Here is a 23,168-nt window from a genome sequence, read left to right on the forward strand (position 1 = left end):
TGAGGGGGAGGAAAAAGTGTCTCCGGATTCTTTGAAAAAAATCTGGTAACCTTACCTTAAGGTAACCTGGTCCTGAATTGTTCATGGCTTTGTATACAAGAACTTCGAACCTGGAGTTATGCATATCAGTTTGAGTTCCATGATAGGCAGAACATAAATGTTATAATAGTAATGGATTTTTACTGATTGATAGCATTGTATTCTAGCAGTACCTATAGGCAATGCTAGAACTTTTTAATGTTGCACACCACCCTGGGAGCTTTTGATATATAAGTTGAATAAACAACAACAACTTGGATTTCAGTGGAATTAAAACTGAAATCCTCTCTCTACTTTTTTGGGGAACAAAACCCAATGAACACAGTGAGACTTCCTTCTGAACAATTACAGGCCTGTAAAACATACCCAATACATTTTCTTGCAAAATGTGGGAGACTTTTGATCAATTTCTGATCTTTTAAAGGAGCTTTGGTTCTAAACCACATAGGAGCGTCCCACGTGTCTGTTTTGCCTGTGGCCGGCTTGAGGAGCTAGTTGTGCAGTTCTAAGGGGGTCTTATAATGTTGGCTTCCTGAGATGTATGCTGAAGCCAAGACAGAGCCATAGAAGAGAAAATAAAAAAGGGTGCATACCGGTTATGTAGTACAGGTTTATCTTTCACAATAATATTGTTTGCAGAATAATGGTGAAGACTGCAGTTGTGCACATAGTTTGGCTTGGACTCCTATTCCAAGTACATCCACTAGGGAGTTGTTGTTGCTTTTGGCATCCGTCTGTCTCAAGAGACAATGGAGTGCGCCTTTGTGGGTGAAAGCAAAGTGCTGGAGAATCACAGCACCCACTGTGGCTGCAGAGACTGGTAACTTGTAGCTGCTCCCTCCTGTGTTTTGGCAGCGCTGAAGTGACCACTGCAGGGCACAAGCCTGGGCAGTGCCTATGGAAATTCTGGGCTGCTCATATGACAAGACCCCCTCTCATCCTCACTGATGAAACCCATTGAACAGAGCCAGGTTAATTCCGAGTAAACATGCTAAGGATTGTGTTGCTCCATTTGAGTCAGGTAGCCTGTGTGCAAGATTGCAGCCCAGTTTATTAATTTAATAACTGTTTAATTTGGACAGAGAATAAGTAGTTGGTAATGCTGCCTTTCCAACTTAATTGCAGCTCCATCTTGTAAGTAGACCTGCGCTACCAGCACCTGCAGTGGGCATTGGAATGTTACACCAAAAACAGCAGGAAGACCTTCTCACCAAAACATTTGCTTGAGACCTATGAACTGCGTTAATTCTTGAAGGTTAAAACAAGGTCTTAGTGAATGAGAATGTTACAAACCTGAATGTGATCATGAGGCATGTTGTTTACAATTGTATATTGGGTACAAGCCAGCTAAAGTTCATTTCAGTGTATACTTAAGCATGTATTTAAATCGGCACCCTTGGATGGAGCGTAAGTGCATTTATCTGTATGTGGATCTTTCCTATTGCAATTTGCTCATGTTTAGGTAAGAAATCTTTTAAAAATAAAATAAAATAATTTTTAAATTAAACATCTTCATGCAGCTCCTAAAATCTGAGACTCATAATGATACCCATAATGACTTCCCACTTTTGTGCATTACTTGTTGATGGCAAAAGTGGCAAGATTTTGTATTTTTCATGAGCAAAACCCTTCTAAATTCAAGCTCACCAACTCAGACATGTCATGCACAGAAGGTTGACCACAGCTGAGTGCAGCTCTCGGTCTGGAAAAGGATAGCTACCCTTGGCTTAAATCATGGTAGATTATTGTAACTGTAGTTTAAAAAGAAATTATTAAAGCTTGCTGGGTGTTTTTTTTTTTTTTTTTAAATGAGTGGGCCTTGTAGGTCTAAATTATAAAAACAGGTGTGATGGAATAAAATGTTCCTCAGCTGTATCACTTCAGGCAGTAGGTGGGAAAATAACTCAACTGAGTGGATGGGATCCCTGCATATGAAAAACTATCATAATCTTAATCCTGACATCCAGGGCTTTTTTTCAGCTGGAATTTGCCAGAACTCAATTCCATCACCTCTCAGGTGGGCGCCATTGCCATAATAAGAGAACAAGAGAGGCATGCATGGTGAGATCTAGAAAAATAGCGCTGCTGACATCTATGGTTCTGCGTGCTGTGAATTTGTTTTATTGGGAGTATTTATTCAGTCATGCAATCCCCTAGCTAAAGTCAAAAGTGATACAGCCCAGGGATGGTTTCACCAATACATCTGTGTTACTTCTGGGCCTGGCATGCAAAAAAATTGCCTTATGCTTTGCCCCGGCTGTCCTCAAGTAGAGACGGGAAGGCCTGGGAAAAACCCAGAAGAATTGGGGGGGGGGAACAGTTTTTTTTCCACCTCCCCCCTCCGGCTTCAAAATTTCTGGAAATTTTACATCTTTAGTCTTGCTGCAGTTGGTGTACATGTGGGTAGCAGCCCGTTTGCAGGGCAAGGAGCAACAGCCCCTCTTGGGCTTAGCTTCCAGCAGTTCCAACTGCAAGGAAGCTCATTGGGCTGGAGCACTGGCCTGAGGGGGCTGGCAATGCCCTTTTTCTACCCCGAAGTGCCATCCTCAAAGGGACAACACAAAATTATTCCCTGTGCCTTGCATTTTCCATTGTATTCTTCATATCTGCAATCCAGGCCTTAAGTGGGTTGTGAAGTTTTCCCAGTTGGTTCATATGTCAAGAGTAGTGACTGAAGAAATGTCATTTTGTAATGTTTTACTGCAATGTACTTCTAAGTTAGCCTGCCTACCTTTATCAGAACATTGGGAGATTTGATCATGTTCAAGTCCCTGTATTTTTCTATAGTGCAGCTAAGATCAGTTTCTGGGGGATAATTTAGAGTGAGAAAGTAAGTGTTAAAACCTTCCCCAGCACCACTGCTCCAATTGTATTCATGCTTGCAACTATTTTACTTTATAGTAAAACAAGGCAATGCCAAAGTATGGGGCAATATTATCACAGGGCTCACTAAGAACTTAATACCAATCTTTGAATACTTTTCTTCAAATTTTGCTATATTGCTGCTTTCTAGGAGAATGGGGGGGATGACAATATAAATTTAATATGTTCCATTGTAATAAAAATGAAACTTCTGGATCACTTGGAAGTCTCAAAGGTTTTTATTGCTCAGATAAAAGGCTTACATGGCTGGTTACTTGTGCAGCCCAACAGGCAGAATCCCTTGTCCTCTGGCACACCCCTCCCCCTTCTTACCTAGTATGGAGCCAGGCAGGTACATATATCAACACACTTTGGGCAAGAAAACTTCCCTCCCAAATGAGCATTTTCTTCCTCCCCATCTCTCATATATGCTGCTACAGAAAGTACAGCAGATTCTTATGTGCTCAGCAGTTGGCCCAATAGCATATTGGTGAGAAAGCAAGAGTGGTTGCCGTGTGTGCTTTTTAGATATTTGTGCACCTGAAACAAAATATCAAATCAATGTACTCTTTCTCCCCTGCAACTGTGGGCGAGCGCTTACCCTCTATCCACATGAACAGATGGGAGATTGAGTCTTCAGGAAGGTAGCAATTCAGTAGTTTTATGGTTTCCTAAACAGAGTTACCTCCCCAATTCTCCCCTCTCCTGTGTTGCAAATTTGGGGGCGTAAAATCATGTTCCTATTGAACGGTGGCTAAAGCTGGCCTTGTCTGTCAAATGTTTCAAATAGCTTGATAGCATCCGTTCATGAGTTATTCACCACCAACAGCATATAGATCAATATGGCTAACTTGACCCGACAATCCATCACCCCCTTTCCACACACGCAAACAAATCCTACTGCAGTTTATCAAAGGCAATCAATCATTCCCTGCCCGCTCTTCTCTCACTGCCAACATAAACCAGCAAAGGAACAGAAAGAACCTGCCCAAGTGAGGCTGACACAAAAAAACCCCTCACATACACCAATTTTGAAAAAAAAGGGAAAATAACATGCACATTTACCACCACCCCTCTCCCCACCACCCTCTCCATCCACCTCTCCCCCCCCCCCATGGAATGGAATTTGTGCATATGAAGCTCACACATTGCCATACTCTTCTGTTTTCTTTTACTCACCACGTTATGCTTCTGCAATTTGTTCAGGCACCAGTTTGGAGTGAACTGGACAGCATTGGGTTTTGGGGTGACAGCTATGACCCCAGGTTTGAGTAGCATTTGCTGCAAAAGTGTTGGTTTTGGGGTGATAGCTGTGACCCCAGGTTTGAGTATGTTGTAAGCCAGAAAATAGCTTATTTCCTGAGTTTACGCCAATAAAACTCAGAAATGTGAGGAGTTAGGAGTCCAGTGTTTATTGCAAAGCTTACAAAAGGTTACAGTCGGATCATTCCACAAATCTGCAACCCCGCCCAGTGGTCCAGGCAGTGGTATTTATAAAATTTCAAACAAAGCATCTCAATTTCCACCAAACATACATCATTACCTCATTTCATGTTTAACACACATGCACAACTGGCACTGGTAATTTCTGCTGATTATGCTCTGATTCCCACCGGGTTCTATTACATTGTATTAGTGTGCATGTTGGGAACCTATATTATGTGTAGCCATTTGCACCATGTAGCAACTTATGTTCTAGCTTTGAGTTGTATCTTTGTGGTTCACATGTTAGCTGTATTTCTGCCCCAATTTTGGGGGTGGGGGGGGCAACTTGCAAAATCATCAGTTTCATAAAGTAACAGGCAACCACAACATCTCTATTGGCAGCACTCAAGGATTTACAGGGGTACACATTACCACAGTGTTTCCCAACCACTGTTCCGCGGCACACTAGTGTGCCGCGAGGTGTTGCCTGGTGTGCCGCGGGAAAAATTAAAAAATTCGAAAGTTGTTTTTTTTTAAAGTCAAATTTTCGATTGGGGCGCCGTCACTAGATGACCCCTGGGGTTCCCTCCCACCCGCTCTGCGCCTCCCTCCTCCTCCGGGGAGGCCCTTCCTGGCTCTCGGCCAAGGCTTGGCGGCTGCCACTCACTCACTCGCTCGCCCACCCGTCCCTCCATCCCTGCACCCGGCCTCTCCCCCTCCGTCCCCGGCGCGGGGGCTGCCGGGATCCGTAGTCCCCTCGCCCTTGGGCTCCGCGCCCGCGCGGGGTGCGCAAACTACGTTTCCCAGCGTGGCCTGGCGGGCCGGGCGTTTTGTTTGAAGCGCTCTTCTCCCGGCCATGGAATGAGCGCGGCGGCGGCGGCCGGGCGGACAGGGGCTCTTCCACGCAGACCCCGCGCAGCCTGCCTGCGCCCCCGTGGAGATCGGGCGGCAGGATGGAGCCCGGGGATCCCCGCGGAGGCGGAGCGGCGGAGGCTGCCCCCCAGGTAGGGCTGCGTCGGGGGGGTTTTATTTTTGCAATGCTGCATCCGCGCCGGAGGGGACGCATCGGACCGCGGGGAGACCCCTTGGCATGCGTGCAAGGCAATGCATGCATGCAGGCATTGCATGGAGTGCAGTGCAATGCAATGGCAACGCGGCGCCCTGCATGCATGCATGCAACTTCCACCGGCGCTCCGGACTTGGCAGGTGAGGGGGGTCCCCAGTGGGCGGCAGAGAGAGCCGGGAGGGCGAAGGGGAGCCGGGGGGAGCAGCGCTGCTCCCCGAGCCGAGCCCGGGGGGAAACTTCGGCGTCGTTGCGCCGGGTGTTGGAAGCGGAGGCTGGCGGGGGCCCCTCACCTGCAAAACCTGGTCGCCTCTCATATATTTCGTGCATTGCATTCATCGCCCGCTTTCTCCTCCAAGGAGCTCCCGGGGGCGCGCGTGGTTCTCTCCGTGTTATCCTCGCTACAACAGCCCTGCGAGGTGGGTCAGGTGAGTGGCCCAAGGGAGCACCTAGGGATTGTCCTGGCCAGGGGGGTGATTTGAACCCTGCTCTCTGCCCGGTCTTCGTCCTCATTTAGCCCCCACATGTGCATGACTGTGCATGACTGAGGTTTTTCCCCCTCGTCTTGGCTATGGTGTGAGTCTGTGCTGTTAATTAATGGGGTTCTGCCTTCGGAGAAGATGAGCCAGCCCTCAAGGAGGTGATTATGTAATTTGCTAGCAATTCATGTCCCTCCCGGCGTGACGCTGCGCGCTGACGTCACGGGGCTGTAATGGTGGTGTGCCTCGAGATTTTTTTCATGAAACAAGTGTGCCTTTGCCCAAAAAAGGTTGGGAAACACTGCATTACCACATTTATTGTGGCCCTTTGGGCCACTGCCACAAGTAGAATTTGCTCAATGCTATTCTGTGGTGGGGTGCTGTAAAACAGGGGTTGGCAAACTAAGGCCCGGGGGCCGGATGCAGCCCCCCAGGCTCGTAAATCCGCGTGTGCTGCGGCTTCGGATTGGCTGCTCGTCCACAAGGCCGGTGAGCGTCCTCCTTCAGGTCCGGAGGCAGCAGCGGGACTGGCTTGCCGGGGATTTATATTTTTCAAAATATAGTCCGGCCCCCCACAAGGTCTGAGGGCCAGTGGACCGGCCCCCTGATGAAAAAGTTTGCTGACCCCTGCTGTAAAACGTCGTGTTTTCGCGGCAAAATTGTTGCCACACTTTGGAGTGAATTAGACAATGTTAGGCCTTGGTTTAATGAAGAATTTCTCAGGCGGTGGGACACTTCAAAACGCGCAGTTTCCGCAGCAAAAGGCTGAAAACAACTGCAGCAGTTTGGCGGATAAATAAATGAATGAAAAATAAAAAGCCCGTCAAATTAAACAAATAAATAAAAGCGCCCCTCAAATTTAATAGTAAATAAATAAAGCGCCCGTCAATTTTATTACACAAATATAAATAAATTTAAATTAAATTAAAGCGCCCCTCCAATTCAAGAAGCGAGTGTAAACAAGGTGGCGCGTGGCTCTACGTGGCCGGAGTGTCGGTCGCGCCGGGAAAAGGCGTCACTGGTCACGTGAGCGGCGGCGGCGGCGGCGAGTGCGGGGGGGGCGCCTCCTCCTCCTCCTCCTCCTCCTCCTCCGCCAGCATGGGAAGTGAGTCGGCGGGCCGGGAGGGGGGGAGGGAGCGGGCCGGAGGGGGGCGTCCTGGCCGGCGGGGGCGGGGGGGGCGCCTGCTGGGCTGCGCGGGGGCGAGAGGAGCCCCTTCTGGGCCCCGCAGGGCCCCCCCTCCCCGCGCGGGGCTCCGAAGCGGGAATGCCAAAAGGGGCCGGAGGGGAAAGGGCAGGACTGGCTTGAAGGGGGCGAGAAGGAGCGAGGAGTTGGAAGGGACCCCGGGGGGGGGCATCTAATCCAGCCCCCCCCACCCCGCGATGCAGGAATCTCATGCTGGACGGGGGGACATTGAGCCTCTGCTCAGAAATCTCCACGGAAGAAGAGTCAAGCACCACTTCTGGAAGTCTGCGCCAGCGACCAACAGCTCTTGCTGCCAGAAATTTCTTCTTGATGTTTAGTCAGAATCTCTTCTTGTAACTTGAATCTGGAGCAAGAGAAAACCAGCTTGCTCCATCTTCCATGTGACAGCCCTTTAGATATTTGAAGATGCATATCATATACGATACATTGTGAAACACCCTGAGATCTATGGCTATAGGGCGCTCTAAAAATTTAATAAATTATCTTCTTCATAAGCATCTCAAGTGGAAAAGAAATGTTTTAGCTCACAAATCATTTTGAACCATCTTGCAAATTGTGATTTTAATCTTACAGATTGTGATGTTTCAATTATTTCATATTATTTATTTCTTAAAATTTATATAAGGCTTGATTCTGAACAACCTCTAAGCAGTTTACAAAAAGAATTAAATAAAATCATTGGTAAAAACAGCTGAAAATGACTAAAATATTACAAAAAATTAAAATCAGTGATAAACTAATAACAGGTTAAAACACAACAACGTCCTACATATCTAGGTAGGCTTATCTAAACAAAAATGTTTTAGCAGGCACTGAAAAGAGTACAATGAAGTCATTTACCTGATGTTAAGAGACAGGGAGTGTCAAAGTTTTGGTGCTGCCACACTAAAAGATTGTTTCTTATAAATGCAGAACAAATACTATTATGTGGCGGCAGTAACAGTACAAGTTTTGCAGATTGAAGTGATGAAGTGGGCATATTATGGGTCAGGTGATTTCTCCGGTAAAGTGATGCCAAGTTGTTCAGGGCTTTATATGCTAACAGTAACACCTTGAACTTGGCCTGGTAGCAAACTGGCAACTAGTGGAGATCTCTGAGTTACAGGTGTTCCATGCTGATGGGGTCTCACTCCTGTCAGCAGTAGTGCTGCAATATTCTGCACTGACTGCAGCTTCCAGATCAAGCACAAGGCAAGCCCCACATAAAGCGCCTTGCAGTAATCCAGTCTTGATGTAACCAGTGCATGAATTGCTGTGGCTGATCTTTCCTGGTCCAGGAATGATCCTACCAGTCAATGCTAGTAAAAAATGCTTCTAGCCACAGAGGCCAGTGACAAAGATGGATCTAGAAGCACACACACACACACACACACCCCGCTGTGAACCTGCTCCTAGGAGAGGGCAGCCCCATCCAGGGTAGACAATGGACTACTTTCTCAATCAGATGTTTTGAACTAAAACTCCCATCAGCTGATGGTAGTACAAAACAACTACAGGGCACCAGGCTGGCAAAAGCTGCTCACCTTTGCTTAGATCAGGGGTGGGAAACTGGATCCAGCTGTGAAGATGGATGGATCCTTACCTCCCTCATCCCAACTTTGAGAGATGAGAAAGATTAGGTCACTCTCAAGTCCTTTTGAGTTCAATGGGGGAGAGTTAAGTATATGCTTAATTCTCCCACTGTGACCAGCAGCCTGTTCCTGTGTGTGTGTGTTTGGAAGTAAGTTATATTGAATTCAGTTAAATGCACTCACAAATTAGCATACAAAGGATTTGAGTTTTCACTTTTTAAAAAGTGTGTAACCTAGTTTGTGGCCAAAGTTCTATTTCCCTAATATATAAGATAGAGCTGATGAAAATAGGGATTCTATCCCATCCCGTCCCCCCATCAAACCAGGGCATATATTTGCAGTCAGGAACATACACTAGTATGAGAAATTGAAATGTTTTCTTGGACTGGTCAAAACCTACATTCTGCTGTTTTAATAATTGTCTTCTTTAACAGTCAAATTTCTAGAAGTTATTAAGCCATTCTGTGCTGTTCTTCCGGAAATCCAGAAGCCAGAAAGAAAAGTAAGTGCACATCATGGTGTCTCTTATTTGTGCAATGTTGATCAAATGCATTTTGAATTAACACAGTGGGGTTTCTTTGAGTAAACATGCTTGAGATCATGTAGTTTCTTTAGGCTATGTACTACCTATTTAGGTTTTTCTGGCTCTTCGGAATACTGTATACAGGCCTTTAGTTTGCTTGACATTGTGACAAAGTTTGTATTTGGGGATGCAAGTTGTGTTCTTCAAAAATCTAAATGTGTAAAAATCCCTCTATGTTGAAGTGATTGTTTAGGTGCTGACATGTTCCATTGATGTAGCCCTATGTTTACTTTGGTCTAGTTACACGGAGCACAATCTAGCAAACATTGGTCACAACCAACAGAGCAGTCCCAACCCACAGGCCTCCATACTGGAGGTGGTTGGGATGAGGTTGAGGTGTCCCTCTTCCAAACCCTACTCAGCTCTGCCAGCTAGGGAGCACTGCTCCCAAACAGAGATGCAATACCCCTGTTCTCGCCAGGGTGGGGAGAGAAGCCACTCTGTGGGCACAAGCTACAGGGTCCTGAGCTGGACTTGCTGTTGTCCCGTGACTACAATGGGCTTCTTCCGAGCCTCTTCGCTGTGCCATTTTGGGACCTGGTGTGTCAAAGAAGCATTTATTCCTGTTCTCCTCACATTCCACTTTTATTGGCATGAGTGGCAGGACTGTGGATGCCCCCCGGCTCTGTCACACCATAAAGCCTCATCATAGCTGACTTGGGGGTTTTGATTACAGCCCAAGTCTGCAACCCCATGCATACTTAGCTGAGAGTAAGCCCCATTGAACTTAATGGGCATGACTTCTGAGCAGATATGCCTACCTAGATTGCAGTGCCTAGCCCAATGAGTCCAGTGGAATAAGCACTTTACTTTGCCCCTTAAGTAAGAACTTAAGGGTCAGGTGTATTGTTGTTGTACAACAGGACGTGCAAACTGTTAGTGCTTCCTGTTCCTTTGCCACTTTGGAATGACAGACATTGTCTCTCCTCAGTATTGGAGATACGCAAGTTAGCTCCCATGTCAGAGCTTGTACATACCTTCTGGACTGGTGAAATGTGAATACTGTATACCCCTGATAGCATAGCCTTGTAATCAAGCTCATGGAGGTTACTAAGCCACAGAACATATGGACTGACCTCTTGGGGGCTGCCAGAGGACAGATGGAGAGCTGTGTCCTTCTGTGCTGGACAGACATATGGAGGGACTACCCTGGTTACTTGCATGCCAGTGTCTAAATACAAGTCTGCCTTAAATTGCCAGTTAGGGCTGCTTTATTGTATGTTCGCTATACTATTGGCCTGCCCGTTATACTATTGGCCTGCCAGACTTCTCTTTTTCCCTTTTTCTTTCTTTTTCATTGTGTTCTGCAGATTCAGTTCAGAGAAAAGGTTTTATGGACAGCTATCACCCTCTTCATTTTTCTAGTATGCTGCCAGGTCAGTATCAATGTGGTAATAACTGGCACACACGGCTGGAGACAGTAAGGGTTATTGCCATGCAGAAAAAATGTCCCAGAAGTAAAGCCCCCTCTTAGAAACAACCAACAATTCACATTTTAAAAGAAAAGAAAAAAGCTCAGTGAATTATTCACACAAAGAATTATGATATTGGCTTGAAAATAACCTGGGACTTTTAACATTCTTTCTGTTGGGGCTGTTTCAGGTCACAATCCTGTATCCTCTTACTTGGGAGTAAGTCCTATTAAGCTCACCTGAGTAGACATGTATAGGTTTACATTGTTTTCAAGCTTTAACCAGCAACCATATGCTTGAGAAAGTCTTGAAGTAAACTGCTGATTATTGCAGTATTATATTTGTCTGTGCTCAACAAATGGATGATGGGTGGTGGTGTGGGGGGAGGGGATTCCCTCATTTATATATTTTAAGTGTAATGTTGCTATGAATCTTGCAGATACCATTGTTTGGAATAATGTCCTCCGACTCCGCAGATCCTTTCTACTGGATGAGAGTCATTCTCGCATCAAACAGAGGTCAGGGTTCTAATCATATCTCCTGCTGTCTTTTCTCTGGGTTTGGTTTACCGTCTGGAGATGGCTCATGGTGCATATACCGTATTTTTCCATTTACAGATAAGTAGCCGTGTTGGTCTGCCATAGTCAAAATAAAAAAATTCCTTCCAGTAGCACCTTAAAGACCAACTAAGTTAGTTCTTGGTATGAGCTTTCGTGTGCATGCACACTTCTTCAGATACACTGAAACAGAAGTTGCCAGATCCTTCTATATAGTGTGAAGGTGGGGAGGGGTATTACTCAAAAGGGTGGTGGGAATGGGAGATTGGCAGATAGCTGAGATGAGCCTGTTGACGACTCTTAACGACTGTAATAGGTCTTACAGGAAAAGGCAAGGGGTGAGAAGGTGAAAAATGGCTTAGTCATGTATAATGAGATAAGAATCCAATGTCTTTGTTCAAACCAGGTCTCTTCATGGTTTTAAGTTTGGTAATGAGAAAATAGACTGGAAAGAGAAGCTGCTGAATTGCAACTCATTACCAAACTTAAAACCATATTTTCATATTTTTCCATGTATTGGATGAGGTTTTGTGACTCAAAAATCACGTCAAAAAGCCAGGGTCGTCCAATACACGGATAGTGGCATGGTGGTGGTGGTGGGGGAGAAGCGGTGCACCACCAGCCAGCTCTTTGGCAGGAGTGCAAATTCACCCGATGCTGCTGCACATGGGAAGCGCTCCCTGGATCGTTTCCCACACGTGGCGGCATCAGGGAAGGTTGCGCTCCTGCAAACCGGATGGCTGGAGGGAGCGCAACTTCCCCCGCTGCCACTTCCCATGGGAAACGATCTAGGGAGTGTTTCCTGTTTGCAGCTGCGTGGGGGGAGAGGCTCAACAACTTTGGGCCATCTCCCCTCATTTTCTTAAAATTTAGTCCTCCATAATGGGGGGGGTCCCTTATACAAGGGGGCATCTTATAGATGGAGAAGTATGGTAGTTGGGGTCACATTAATGAGAATGTGCAATTGACAAGTGCTCTTTTTATCTTGAAATTACAATTTGCATTGGTCTTTGGTCTTTGGTACTGAGAAGCTAAATAGTAAGTTTTGTTAGAGTTTGGAAAGTACTTGATGGGTTTCAAAATTACTGTATTTTGGTATGTGAATAATTTTTACCTATATTTTGCAAAATGTTTTTTCTCCCTATCACTGCAGATCACTTGGGTACATGGTCAGCACCTAATTTTACTTGGAAGACCACATGCTATAGCGCGTGCACACACACAGTGCTTTTTTCTAAAAAAATGTTTAGGGGTACTCTCATTTTCCTACTCATTTTGAAATACTGCCCCTCAATGAGGCGAAGCTTAGATTTACAAATTGTTTAGGGGTATGCGTACCCCTGTGTCCCCCCAGGAAAAAGCACAGTGTGTACGTACGTACGTATGTATATATACCCTCAATGCAGGTCTCTTGGAGACAGGGTCAGCAGCTAGTTTTACTTGGAAGACCACTTTTTGTGGGGGGGGGGGATTATCTTTTCTCTGTTTCTCCAAGTGGGCTCTTGCAAATCCCGTAGCCAGTGAAGCCACCTGCTGAACCTGTCAACTGGGTGTGTGTATGTGACTTATATTTCTGAAAGTGCCACATCTGACTCCCATTTCTTGTGTAAGATTTCTGATTTTAACTATGTAGTGCAGAGCAAGGAATTCTCAAAATGAGGCCATGGAGTGAAAGAGATTATCCAGCCCATTCCAGATAATACGAGCCGTGCTAAAGACACTGTACATTTGAATCTTGATATTGTCTAGGAGACCTGGAGGGAAGGTATTTATTTCTAATTTGTACTAAATTAGTGTGCTCTCTTGTGCCTTTAAGAGCAGCTAATGTTGTTTGTGGAAATACTCTTCTACCCTTAATACTGTTTAATACTGCAAGCATTCTGGATGCAGTGTTTAAAGCCCAGCACTATGGTTAGGTATGTGACCAATTATATTTGAAAGACAATGCTAGTGGGGAAATATGCAGTGAACTGAGACTTTGGAGTATTTAAGGAATTGTAAGAAGTCTGTATTAGTTTACACTATTGTTAAGAGTATCTTCTCCTTTGCAGGCACGTTGATGGAGCTAGGTATCTCTCCCATTGTGACATCTGGTTTAATTATGCAGTTACTGGCTGGAGCCAAGATCATTGAAGTTGGTGACACACCAAAAGACAGAGCCCTTTTTAATGGCGCTCAGAAGTGTGAGTATTAATATATTTGCCATAATGGAAACTTCATTTTTTCTTAGCTAATGCTCTATTGAATTGTAGTAACCATTCTGATGAATTTGTTGTTGTTTGCTTTATTTATATGTGATTGTGTCTGATAGTATAGTGATTGTAATGTTTGTTGATTTCAGTGCTTTTGTGATTATTTTGAGCCGCTTTGCATTCAACATTTATTGTTGGAAAAGCAGAATAGACAGTTTAAATCAAAATCAAATCAAACTTTACTTATGTCTGTTAGGTCATACAAGCAGGGAATACCTGCCTCTTTTGTTGTTGTTTCAGTGTTTGGAATGATAATTACTATTGGGCAAGCAATTGTGTATGTCATGACTGGGATGTATGGAGATCCTGCAGAAATGGGGGCTGGAATTTGTCTCCTGATTATAATTCAGGTACGCCTTCTGAATACTCTAAGTATAGTTAATAATTCTTTGTAACTGGTTCTTATTGTTAATTTTAATATTTCTTGTAAACCGCTTAGAGCTTTTATTACAATGAAGTGGTATATACATTTTGTTAAATAAAAAAATATTTTTTCATTATTAAAAATAAATTCAAATCAACTATATGTCCCTCAATAGTATACTAATAAAGGGAAACAAAACTTCCTTAAAAGTTCTAATTTATTTTGTACCTTCTCTCAGATCACTCACCAAGGTGCTGTACCAGCTAGATAATATTCTATAATTATTTTCTTTGTGCTATTAAGGGGATTTGACCAAGGCCCATGTAAAAACAAAATGTCAAATATTTTCAGATATAAGATCTTTTTTTAAAAAAAAATCTACTTGGACTTCCCAATGAACAACCAGGAGTCAATTAACTAACTTTATTTTTGATAATACACCATTCTTTGTTTTGACAGTGCTTATTAGCTCCTCTGATTTTGGTACTATTCTTGTTGGTGAGATTTTCTTTCAAGCATCTATGCTAAGAATTGCAGCATACATTTTAGCGATGATTCCAGAGGTTTTCGTTACTTCCTTTACTCTACTGGAATGACAGAAGGAGGAACTGCAACTCTGATAGCAAATCAGATATTAAACCCCTTTTGTGGATATCTTGGTGTTTTTCACCCACAGCTGTTTGTTGCTGGCTTGATAGTGCTGCTACTGGATGAGCTCTTGCAGAAAGGTTATGGTTTGGGCTCTGGGATTTCCCTCTTTATTGCTACCAACATCTGTGAAACCATTGTCTGGAAGGCTTTCAGTCCTACAACTATTAACACTGGCAGAGGTACAGTACACTTTGAAAATCTGACCTTTTGACCAAATGCATGCTTGTCAGCTGCTTTCTTTGGGTTAATATAGTGAGTGACCATGGATGTCGGAGTGGATGAGATCTGTTGATGGGGAACTAAATGAAGACATGGCATAGTGAAGGCACAACCTTTGCACCAAATGAACTTTTATAAGATGTGATATTAATCTCTTCATAACCACAAACAGCGAAATGTCCCAGATCTCTGGCTCCCAGTTGGTGGCCTGTGGACCCCAGGGGTCCATCTAACACACCCAGGAGGTCTGTGGCACATACCCACCAGCTGCCCAGGACACCCCATTTTGGGGTGCTGTGTTCTCGCACAGGTTGCCTGACACATGCAGGAGCCCAGAAGATGTGTGACCCAGTTTTGTTCTGGGACATGTTGGAGGATATGGTGGCTCCATGCGCATAACAAAAACTACCACAGAGATACCAACCTTTTTAAAAGTAGGGGGTCCATGGCTTGGCTTTTGAAAAGTGAGGTCCCCAGCACTTAGCTAATTGGGAAGCGCTGTCTTAGGTCACTGTGCATGCTTTATTTTCTGCTGCAAAAGGATAAGGAGGCAGCAGGTTTTTGATTATTATTTTTCGCAGGGCGGGAGGCAAAACTGATCTGGGTTTCTTAACAGACTCTGGCAGACTCGCTGTCCAGAAGGCTGTCTCATTGTGCTAGCCATGTCATCACATCATGTCAGAGCAGAAGGTTGCTGTGCATGTGTGGTGAGGACTCCCACCACAGTGAAACTTCTGGAGCTTCCCAGAGTCTGGAACAAAATTCCTTTTGTGATTTATGATCTGTTCATTTATGTAATATATGCTGAATGGAAATACTGTGGCACAGTTGCTGTTTTCTGATGAAAGAATAATCCCGTAGTTGGGGTATCTTGGTTGCTGTGCCAAAAGTCTGCCTGGAAATCTGCAGTACAGAAATGTTAACTTTATTTTGTTTTAGCCTCTCCAGCTTCAGCTGCAGAGTCGCGGCCTACCTGTAGAGAAGCAGTGCCCTTTTTGTGCTGAGAGGTTAGCATCTAGCATAACTTTTAAATCCAAAGGGGCAATCCTATCATCACTTGTGCCTAGGTAAGTCCCGCTGACCTCAGTGGGAATCATGAACAATTAATTCAATGCAGGATTGCAACCCAGATTCTGTAACTGTTCCCTCTCTCTGAGCGAGTTTCTCCCTTCTGATTTCTGAATTTTTTATTTCCTTGGATTTGCTTCTGCTACTGTGCCACACTATTTCATCTTCTGCTTATCTGCATTTTCTCTCTAACACTTCTGTTTTCCAGACAACTGATAGCTGAGCGACACTATTTTTCTTAATGGAAGGAGGGGGGGATATTCCATTCTTGCACACCAAGAGGTTTACTTCTGGCGTGTGCAAAAGAGAGTTATCTGAGCTCAGAGAAGCCCTGAGTCACTGTTCTGAGCATGCCTCCTAATTAGGCAGTCACGTAATGAGCAAATTGCACCCAGTGCTTAGATGCAGCAGAGTTATTTACCCCTGTTGGAGGTTGACTGGAAGAAGGCAACACCAGAAAAGTGAATTATGCAGAAGAGACTTAATGAACTGTGGCATTGTTAGTGGGTGGTTCCCTAGGCTGGGTGGAAGGAAGGCTGCCTGCTCTTGAGGGGTTGCGCTCCCTCTGAAGGAGCAGGTACACAGGTTGGGGGCAATCTTGGATTCTCTGCAGTCACTTGAGGCTCAGCTGGCCTCAGTGGCCCGGAGTTCCTTCCGTCAGCTTTGGTTGGTGGCCCAGCTATGCCCCTATCTGGACAGGGATAGCCTGACTTCTGTTTTCTGTACTCTGGTAACCTCTTGGATAGATTACTGCAGTGTTATATGTGGTGCGGCCTGTGAGGGCAGTTTAGAAATGTCAGCTGGTGTGGAATTTGGCAGCCAGGTTGCTCACAGGTACAAGATGCAGTTGATGCCAATTAGTTTCTGGGCCTAATTCAAAGTGCTGGTTTTGACCTATAAAGCCATAAATGGCTGAGGACTGCAATACCTCAAGGACTGCTTCTCCCCATATGAACTGACCCAAACCCTGTAATCATTATCTGGGGCCCTTCTTCGTATGCCTGCTCCTTGAGAGGTCCAGAGGGTGGCAACATGGGAACGGGCCTTCTCTGCAGTGGCTGCCCATCTATGGAACGTCTCTTTAGGTGCCAGGCAAAAACATACCTCTTCTCTCAGGCCTTCAGCTAATTAAACAATCTATGGTCTTTTAAACAGGGGGCCATATATATATTGCAAACTGCCCTGTGATCCTCAGATGAAGGGCTTTATAGAAATGTAATAAATATTATTATTTTTAAGTGCCTCACCCTAATCTTTTGGGGCAAATATTTTGTAAATTACGACTTTACACTATCACAATTCAGACATTGCTTATTAATCTGAGCTCTGAACAATCTTTTTGGTCACAAAAACAAACTAGGAAGTCTTCCATTAGTCATGTTTCCCATTTTGATTGAATTAGAAATTATGGGGAATAGATTTGGAATAGGCTAGAATATTACACTATAATTTGAAGTTTGCTTAATACCTTACCTTTACTTGGAGCTCTTAATCACAGCTTCCTGGCTCAGAGGAAAGAGGAAGCTAGAATTAATGGGAAACTTCCTGGAAATTTTTTGCTTGGCCAAAGTGAGGAGCCAAAAGGCTGCATGCGTGGCCAGAGATCTTGTTCATACTTCAGCTAAGTAAGTCAAGATACAGTTGTCCAAATCTAGTCACTGAGTTGTTGTAACTTTTTGGATTACAACACCCAAATTCAATAAAACAAAAGCATGCTGTTCTGCATTAAAAAACAGAAATGTGTTGTCATGTTTGAGGTTTTGTAATACCTGCAGAAGTTCAACACAATTTATTTTATTTGTATGCAGTCCTTTTTAGCATTCTGTTCCTTGTAAGATTTCATTCCTTGCAGTTTTTTCTCTGTGTTAATTCCATTTCCATCTTTTATTAAAAATAATCTTGTTTATCACCTGGTGAAATTTATCACCAGGCTTGTACTGTCTATATCTCATAGGGGTTACTTTATTATTTTTGGTACACACAGGAACTGAATTTGAAGGTGCTGTCATTGCGTTGTTCCACCTTTTGGCTACACGAACCGACAAAGTCCGTGCTTTACGAGAGGCTTTCTACCGCCAGAACTTGCCTAATCTTATGAATCTGATTGCTACAGTATTTGTGTTTGCTGTAGTTATATATTTTCAGGTAGGTGAAGTCTGCTGCGTACATCTTACTACAGAACTATTATTTTTCCCTCACAGAAGGAACAGCCCTAAAGGATCTGTGAATAGCTCACCAGGCACCAGAACGTTCACTGTAGCATTTGTGTCAGGAGGAAGGCCACATTTCAAGTTTGCAAACAACTTTTGTTAAGATAATTTTTATTCTAAATTAGTTTGAGAAAAAACAGTGGTACCTCAGGTTAAGTACTTAATTTGAAATGTGGAGTGCTCTGGATGGGGAAGGGATGGAGGACTCAGACAAGGAGTATGGAGGGTGAAAGAGTGGCCACAGAAACGTTCTGCTCATGACAATTAATTGCAGAGCAGAGGAATTGTATATTGATTTGAAAAAACTAGGCAAAACCTTTGCTTCTGGCATCTAGACTTCAATGTGCAGGCATGACCTGATAAATCCTTGGACTCAGGATCACAGATGGCCAGTTCTGGTTAATTGTAACAGAAATGCAAATAATCCAGTCCAAAGTTCCAAGCCACTTAACAATTTCTGTGACTTCTTAGTGAATGCATTTCTGATTTTCTTATAGCTTAGTGATTAACTTTTCTTTTTTCCTCCCCAAGGGATTTCGTGTTGATCTCCCAATCAAGTCTGCTCGATATCGCGGACAATACAGTAGCTATCCTATCAAACTCTTTTACACCTCCAACATTCCCATCATTCTTCAGTCTGCCTTAGTTTCCAACCTCTATGTTATTTCTCAAATGCTGTCTGTGCGGTTCAGTGGCAACTTCTTGGTAAACTTACTTGGGCAGTGGGCGGTAAGTATTCACCCATTCCTAGAATGCGGCCTTTACAAGTAGCAGTAAGTTAGCTTTTGGTCTGCAAAGGGCACTCATGTTGCTGGTGTGTTTCCTCTTTCCAGGACGTTACTGGTGGTGGTCCAGCACGTGCCTACCCTGTTGGAGGCCTCTGCTATTACCTCTCGCCTCCAGAATCCATGGGTGCTATATTTGAGGATCCTGTCCATGTAATTGTTTATATCATATTTATGTTGGGTTCCTGTGCATTTTTCTCCAAGACGTGGATTGAAGTGTCAGGATCATCTGCAAAAGATGTAGGTATTTTTCATGACTGTTCTGTAAACCTTTGCTGCTGTTCTTCGCACAAGGCTAGTTTCTAATGATCAGAACACTGCAGCCACCTGATACACATGTGTTTCTGCAGGTTGCCAAGCAACTGAAAGAACAGCAAATGGTGATGAGAGGCCACAGGGATACATCCATGGTTCATGAATTAAACAGGTAAGAGTTGCTGTGAATTTCCAGTTTACCCACTAAGGAGTAAGATCATGGAACCCAACAGGTCTTGCTTCTGAGTAAGCATGTTTAAACTTGGGCAGAACACAGATGCATTCCAGCTCAATCCTGCTGCCTCTCTACCTGGCCCCTTGTTGCTGCAGTCACAATCATAAAGAAATATTGGGCTTTGTGGGTAGAAATGATTCAAACGCAGGCTGTTATTAACTAGTCTACAGCTTTTTCAGCCTCTCTGGTGGATCAAGAGGTGTGTTTTCATTTTCATGAGTCTAGTTTAACTTAATGGGGGTTAGGATTGAAGCCATAATGACTTACCTGTGCAGAAGAATGAGTTCAGCCTGCGAGGCCCACATTAAAAGTGATTTCCTCCCACAGGTACATCCCCACGGCAGCTGCATTTGGAGGCTTGTGCATCGGGGCCCTCTCTGTCTTAGCGGACTTCCTTGGTGCCATTGGCTCAGGCACTGGCATTCTACTTGCTGTCACCATTATTTATCAATATTTTGAGATATTTGTCAAAGAACAGGCAGAGGTTGGAGGGGTGGGTGCTTTATTTTTCTAAATGTTGAGATACCATGTGACGTGTAAGAAAGGAACTCCTGTATTTTGATGACATGCAATCTTTTATTCCAGTAATGCCAGTCCTGCCCTCACCCCCGTTCCAAGTGCTACTTGCCATATTTCTCATAATAGGTATTGCACAATGCCTGTGTGCAGCTTCTATTCCAGCTGCCTTAAGAATAAAGAGTTTACATGGGTTAAAAATACAAAAAAAATTCTCCATTGTTGCCTGTGATGCTGGAAAATAGTGCATCTGCCTTCCTGTGGAAATTGTCAAAAGATGCCCATTTTGCTAGTAGAGAACACTTTGGACACTCCATTACGAGGCTTGAATGTACCTGCACACACTGGCAAAAGGGAACCACAACAATAGAGTTCCAAGTGACCACCTGTGAGAATCCCTGAGCTTATTTTAAAAAGTACATGCAATTTCCCCCCTGAAATATATATTTACATGAATTCCTTTTGATATACAACTTAAAGAAATGTGACCTGTTGCATACCCCAACTCTCCTGGTGTGTGGTCAGTGTCTGATGCCTTTGCCATGTTCCCTTGCAAGCACCATGCTTTGAAGCCGGGGGGGGGAGGTGAGAATTTTAACCATCTCACTTGCAAATTTGGGATCTGTGAAGGCACATGGGAGGAGTAAGGTTGGAAGTCCTTATCCAAGATTCCCAGCAGCCAGTAGCAGCCTTCTAAGTGCTGCTTTGCCTTATTATAGACCCATGTATTCTTTGAAGCAGGGGGAATCTGTACTGTTGAAACTTCTCCCCTTCTTCTTCCAAAACCCTAGGTCTTAAAGCAGAGGAAATTAGCAAGTCATGCTGAAAAAGAAATCATTGTGCTTCTTGGCAGCAGTGTAAGCAGTGTAAACATTAGACAATAAACTTATTTAATTAAAATGTTGCTTCATTTGTTGTATAAGATGCTTTACTTACTAGACTTTCAACTCTCCCAGTAAACTCAAGGGACTTAACATTGGCTGGATGAAAATACTTTTACTAGAGCCTGTAAGTTGGGCCAGTGTTACCTCTCATTTGGGATTTATAAAAACTGTGGCTAAGAGAGATTAGCTTGTTGAAGACAGCCTTCTTCCCCTTCTACACTAGAGATTTATGGGCTCTGGTACTTATTCTTACTATGTGCAAAGTGCTTTACCATGATTTTTATTTTGTTAAACTAGTTGGTGTGCCCCCAAGCCAAGAATTGATTTTGCTACTCTCAAGGTGTGTAAAATTACATTTGGTGTTGCCATAGCCTTGTCACCTTCTGTTTAGTCCATAAAAGTTTTTAACGGCAGAGTTCTACTATCCTGGTTTGTAACAGTGCAGTATCTATGGCATGGGAGTCTCTGTGAAGTAATGAGGAATGAGTCCTGTAAGCTTCCACTGCCATTCAACTTTTCTGGACTTGTAGCAGAGGAAACACAGCGTGTGTGTGAGCATGCAGGAAACAGTCTGTACGCGGCTTCTCCTGTAATCGAAGAAGCTTTATTTATGTACAGCAGCAACAATAAATCAACACCTTCGGGAGACATCATCTTGTCTCCAGTCTCTGACAAAACCGAAAGCAGACTGAACACAAAGAACAGATCCCCGGATGGAGACCACCCCAGTGGGCAGGATGCAGACTCTGAGCTGTTTATAAGCTCTGATTCTCCTCAGACCCCTCTTGTCCTGCACCGCTGGGGGAATGCAAGCAACATCACTTACCCCAAAAGCAACCCTGCACAGAACTCACTGTGTCTTTGGAAGCTCAAAGGTTTAGTAAACCCATCTGCCAGATTCTCCTGGCTTGGACAGTGCTTCAGCAAGCCTGTCTCGACACTAAATGTTTGGTTCTGGACTTGAACTGTCCAGACTCTGCCAACTTCAGATAGAGTTGATTGTCTTCCCAGTGATGGGCAAACAATCCCCACAGATTTCTTGGACCAAACAAGTGTAAAACTCTAGTTCCCTGCAGAGTTCTGACAACTCACTGTACAATGAGTAGAGGAAAGCACAATGAGACTTTGCTTTCGGGACTTCCACCCAACTAGAGATTTCCCAAACTTTATTACCATTCCAGACACAGACTTCCTGTCTTCCAGATTCGCCCAGTAGGTGAGCTGTGCTTCACCCTCAGCTGACAGCTTGAGGCAGAAATCTTTGGTTTCCTGCAGGTATCGCAGCACCCTCTTGATACCATTCCAGGCACTCACATTTGGCTTTGTAGCCTCCCTGCTGAGCAGATTCACAGCAAACGCTATGTCAGGTCTGCTCCACTGGGAGAGATACAACAGACTACCCAGAGCTGACTGAAAGATCTCAGTGTTTTTGAACTCAGCATGTTCCCCAAGCTTACTGTCTTTCACGTGGCTTGTCTCCGTGGGTGTTCTGACCCCTGCACATTCAGACATTTTGAACTTCTCAAGCAACTGCTCAATCTTGCCTTTCTGACTGAGAGCTTTTGTCCTGGGTTCTATCAACCTGGACGCCTAGGTAAATTTTCACTGGAACTAGGTGTTTGAGCTGGAAACGTTTCCCAAACTCTTTGGCAAAACCTTGAACCCATTTCTCAGTCCTGGCCACATAGATTATGTCATCTACAAACACCGATACTAGCTCCTGTGACTCTCCTGACCCTTTCAGGTACAGGCAGCTGTCAGCAAGACTCCTCTTGAAACCCATGCCCTGCAAGGCTTCATTCAGACACAAGTTACAGTTCCTGGCCGATTGTTTCAGGCTGTAAATGGATTTGTGGAGCTTCCACTGCATCTGGCCTATTGCCCTCAAACCCTGGAGGGAGCATGTACAGATCCTCCTTTAGGTCTGACTTCAAATAGGCTACATCCACATCAAAGTGATGCACCTGATGGCCTCTCTGTGCAGCAACGGCTAAGAGCATATGCAGTTTCACTTCTGGAAGTAGGGGCATACACTTCAGTGTAATGCAGCCCCTTCCACTGCGTGAAACCTCTGGCTACTAACCTAGCCTTGTACAGTGGTACCTCGGGTTACATACGCTTCAGGTTACATACGCTTCAGGTTACAGACTCTGCTAACCCAGAAATAGTGCTTCAGGTTAAGAACTTTGCTTCAGGGTGAGAACAGAAATCATGCTCCGGCAGCAGCGGGAGGCCCCATTAGCTAAAGTGGTGCTTCAGGTTAAGAATCATAGAATCATAGAATCATAGAGTTGGAAGAGACCACAAGGGCCATCGAGTCCAACCCCCTGTCAAGCAGGAAACACCATCAGAGCACTCCTGACATATGGTTGTCAAGCCTCTGCTTAAAGACCTCCAAAGAAGGAGACTCCACCACACTCCTTGGCAGCAAATTCCACTGTCGAACAGCTCTTACTGTCAGGAAGTTCTTCCTAATGTTTAGGTGGAATCTTCTTTCTTGTAGTTTGGATCCATTGCTCCGTGTCCGCTTCTCC

At 44.4% G+C, this 23,168-nt stretch overlaps 2 protein-coding genes and 1 long non-coding RNA gene across 7 annotated transcripts in view; 2 read left to right on the plus strand and 1 right to left on the minus strand.

The window, feature by feature from the left end:
* DHTKD1 (dehydrogenase E1 and transketolase domain containing 1) overlaps positions 1–23,168 on the plus strand; it is a 66,042-nt gene that overhangs the window by 22,185 nt on the left and 20,689 nt on the right. For 4 of the 5 annotated variants that reach the window (XR_014223993.1, XR_014223994.1, XR_014223996.1 and 1 more), the window contains exon 17: positions 1,165–1,450. Coding sequence is in view for 1 of the 5 variants with exons in the window: in XM_082240110.1 (XP_082096236.1) it covers positions 1,165–1,266 (102 nt within the window). In the remaining 4 variants the exon portion in view is untranslated. Of the gene's footprint in view, positions 1–1,164; positions 3,121–23,168 lie in introns of those variants that run through there. The other variant, XM_082240110.1, reaches the window with a different exon arrangement.
* On the plus strand, positions 6,920–20,654 carry SEC61A2 (SEC61 translocon subunit alpha 2). The gene is made up of 12 exons (XM_082240132.1): positions 6,920–6,973; positions 9,078–9,145; positions 10,537–10,602; positions 11,078–11,156; positions 13,247–13,378; positions 13,688–13,797; positions 14,488–14,641; positions 17,734–17,894; positions 18,491–18,688; positions 18,793–18,984; positions 19,095–19,171; positions 19,562–20,654. The coding sequence occupies exons 1-12, from the start codon at positions 6,967–6,969 to the stop codon at positions 19,746–19,748; spliced, it is 1,431 nt and encodes a 476-aa protein (XP_082096258.1). The 5' UTR covers positions 6,920–6,966; the 3' UTR covers positions 19,749–20,654.
* Positions 20,637–22,887, minus strand: LOC309541920. The gene is made up of 2 exons (XR_014224005.1): positions 21,574–22,887; positions 20,637–21,302 (listed from the first exon to the last, which is right to left on the minus strand). It is a non-coding gene; the product is annotated as an uncharacterized lncRNA (long non-coding RNA).

Source organism: Podarcis vaucheri, assembly GCF_965113315.1.
Source record: "Podarcis vaucheri genome assembly, chromosome: 10".
Classification (NCBI taxonomy): domain Eukaryota; kingdom Metazoa; phylum Chordata; class Lepidosauria; order Squamata; family Lacertidae; genus Podarcis; species Podarcis vaucheri.

Coding starts and splice junctions, on each gene's coding strand:
- SEC61A2 (XM_082240132.1), top strand. Junction 11,157..13,246: donor CATTCTCGCATCAAACAGAG/GTCAGGGTTCTA, acceptor TCTCCTTTGCAG/GCACGTTGATGGAGCTAGGT. Junction 18,985..19,094: donor CAGGATCATCTGCAAAAGAT/GTAGGTATTTTT, acceptor GTGTTTCTGCAG/GTTGCCAAGCAACTGAAAGA.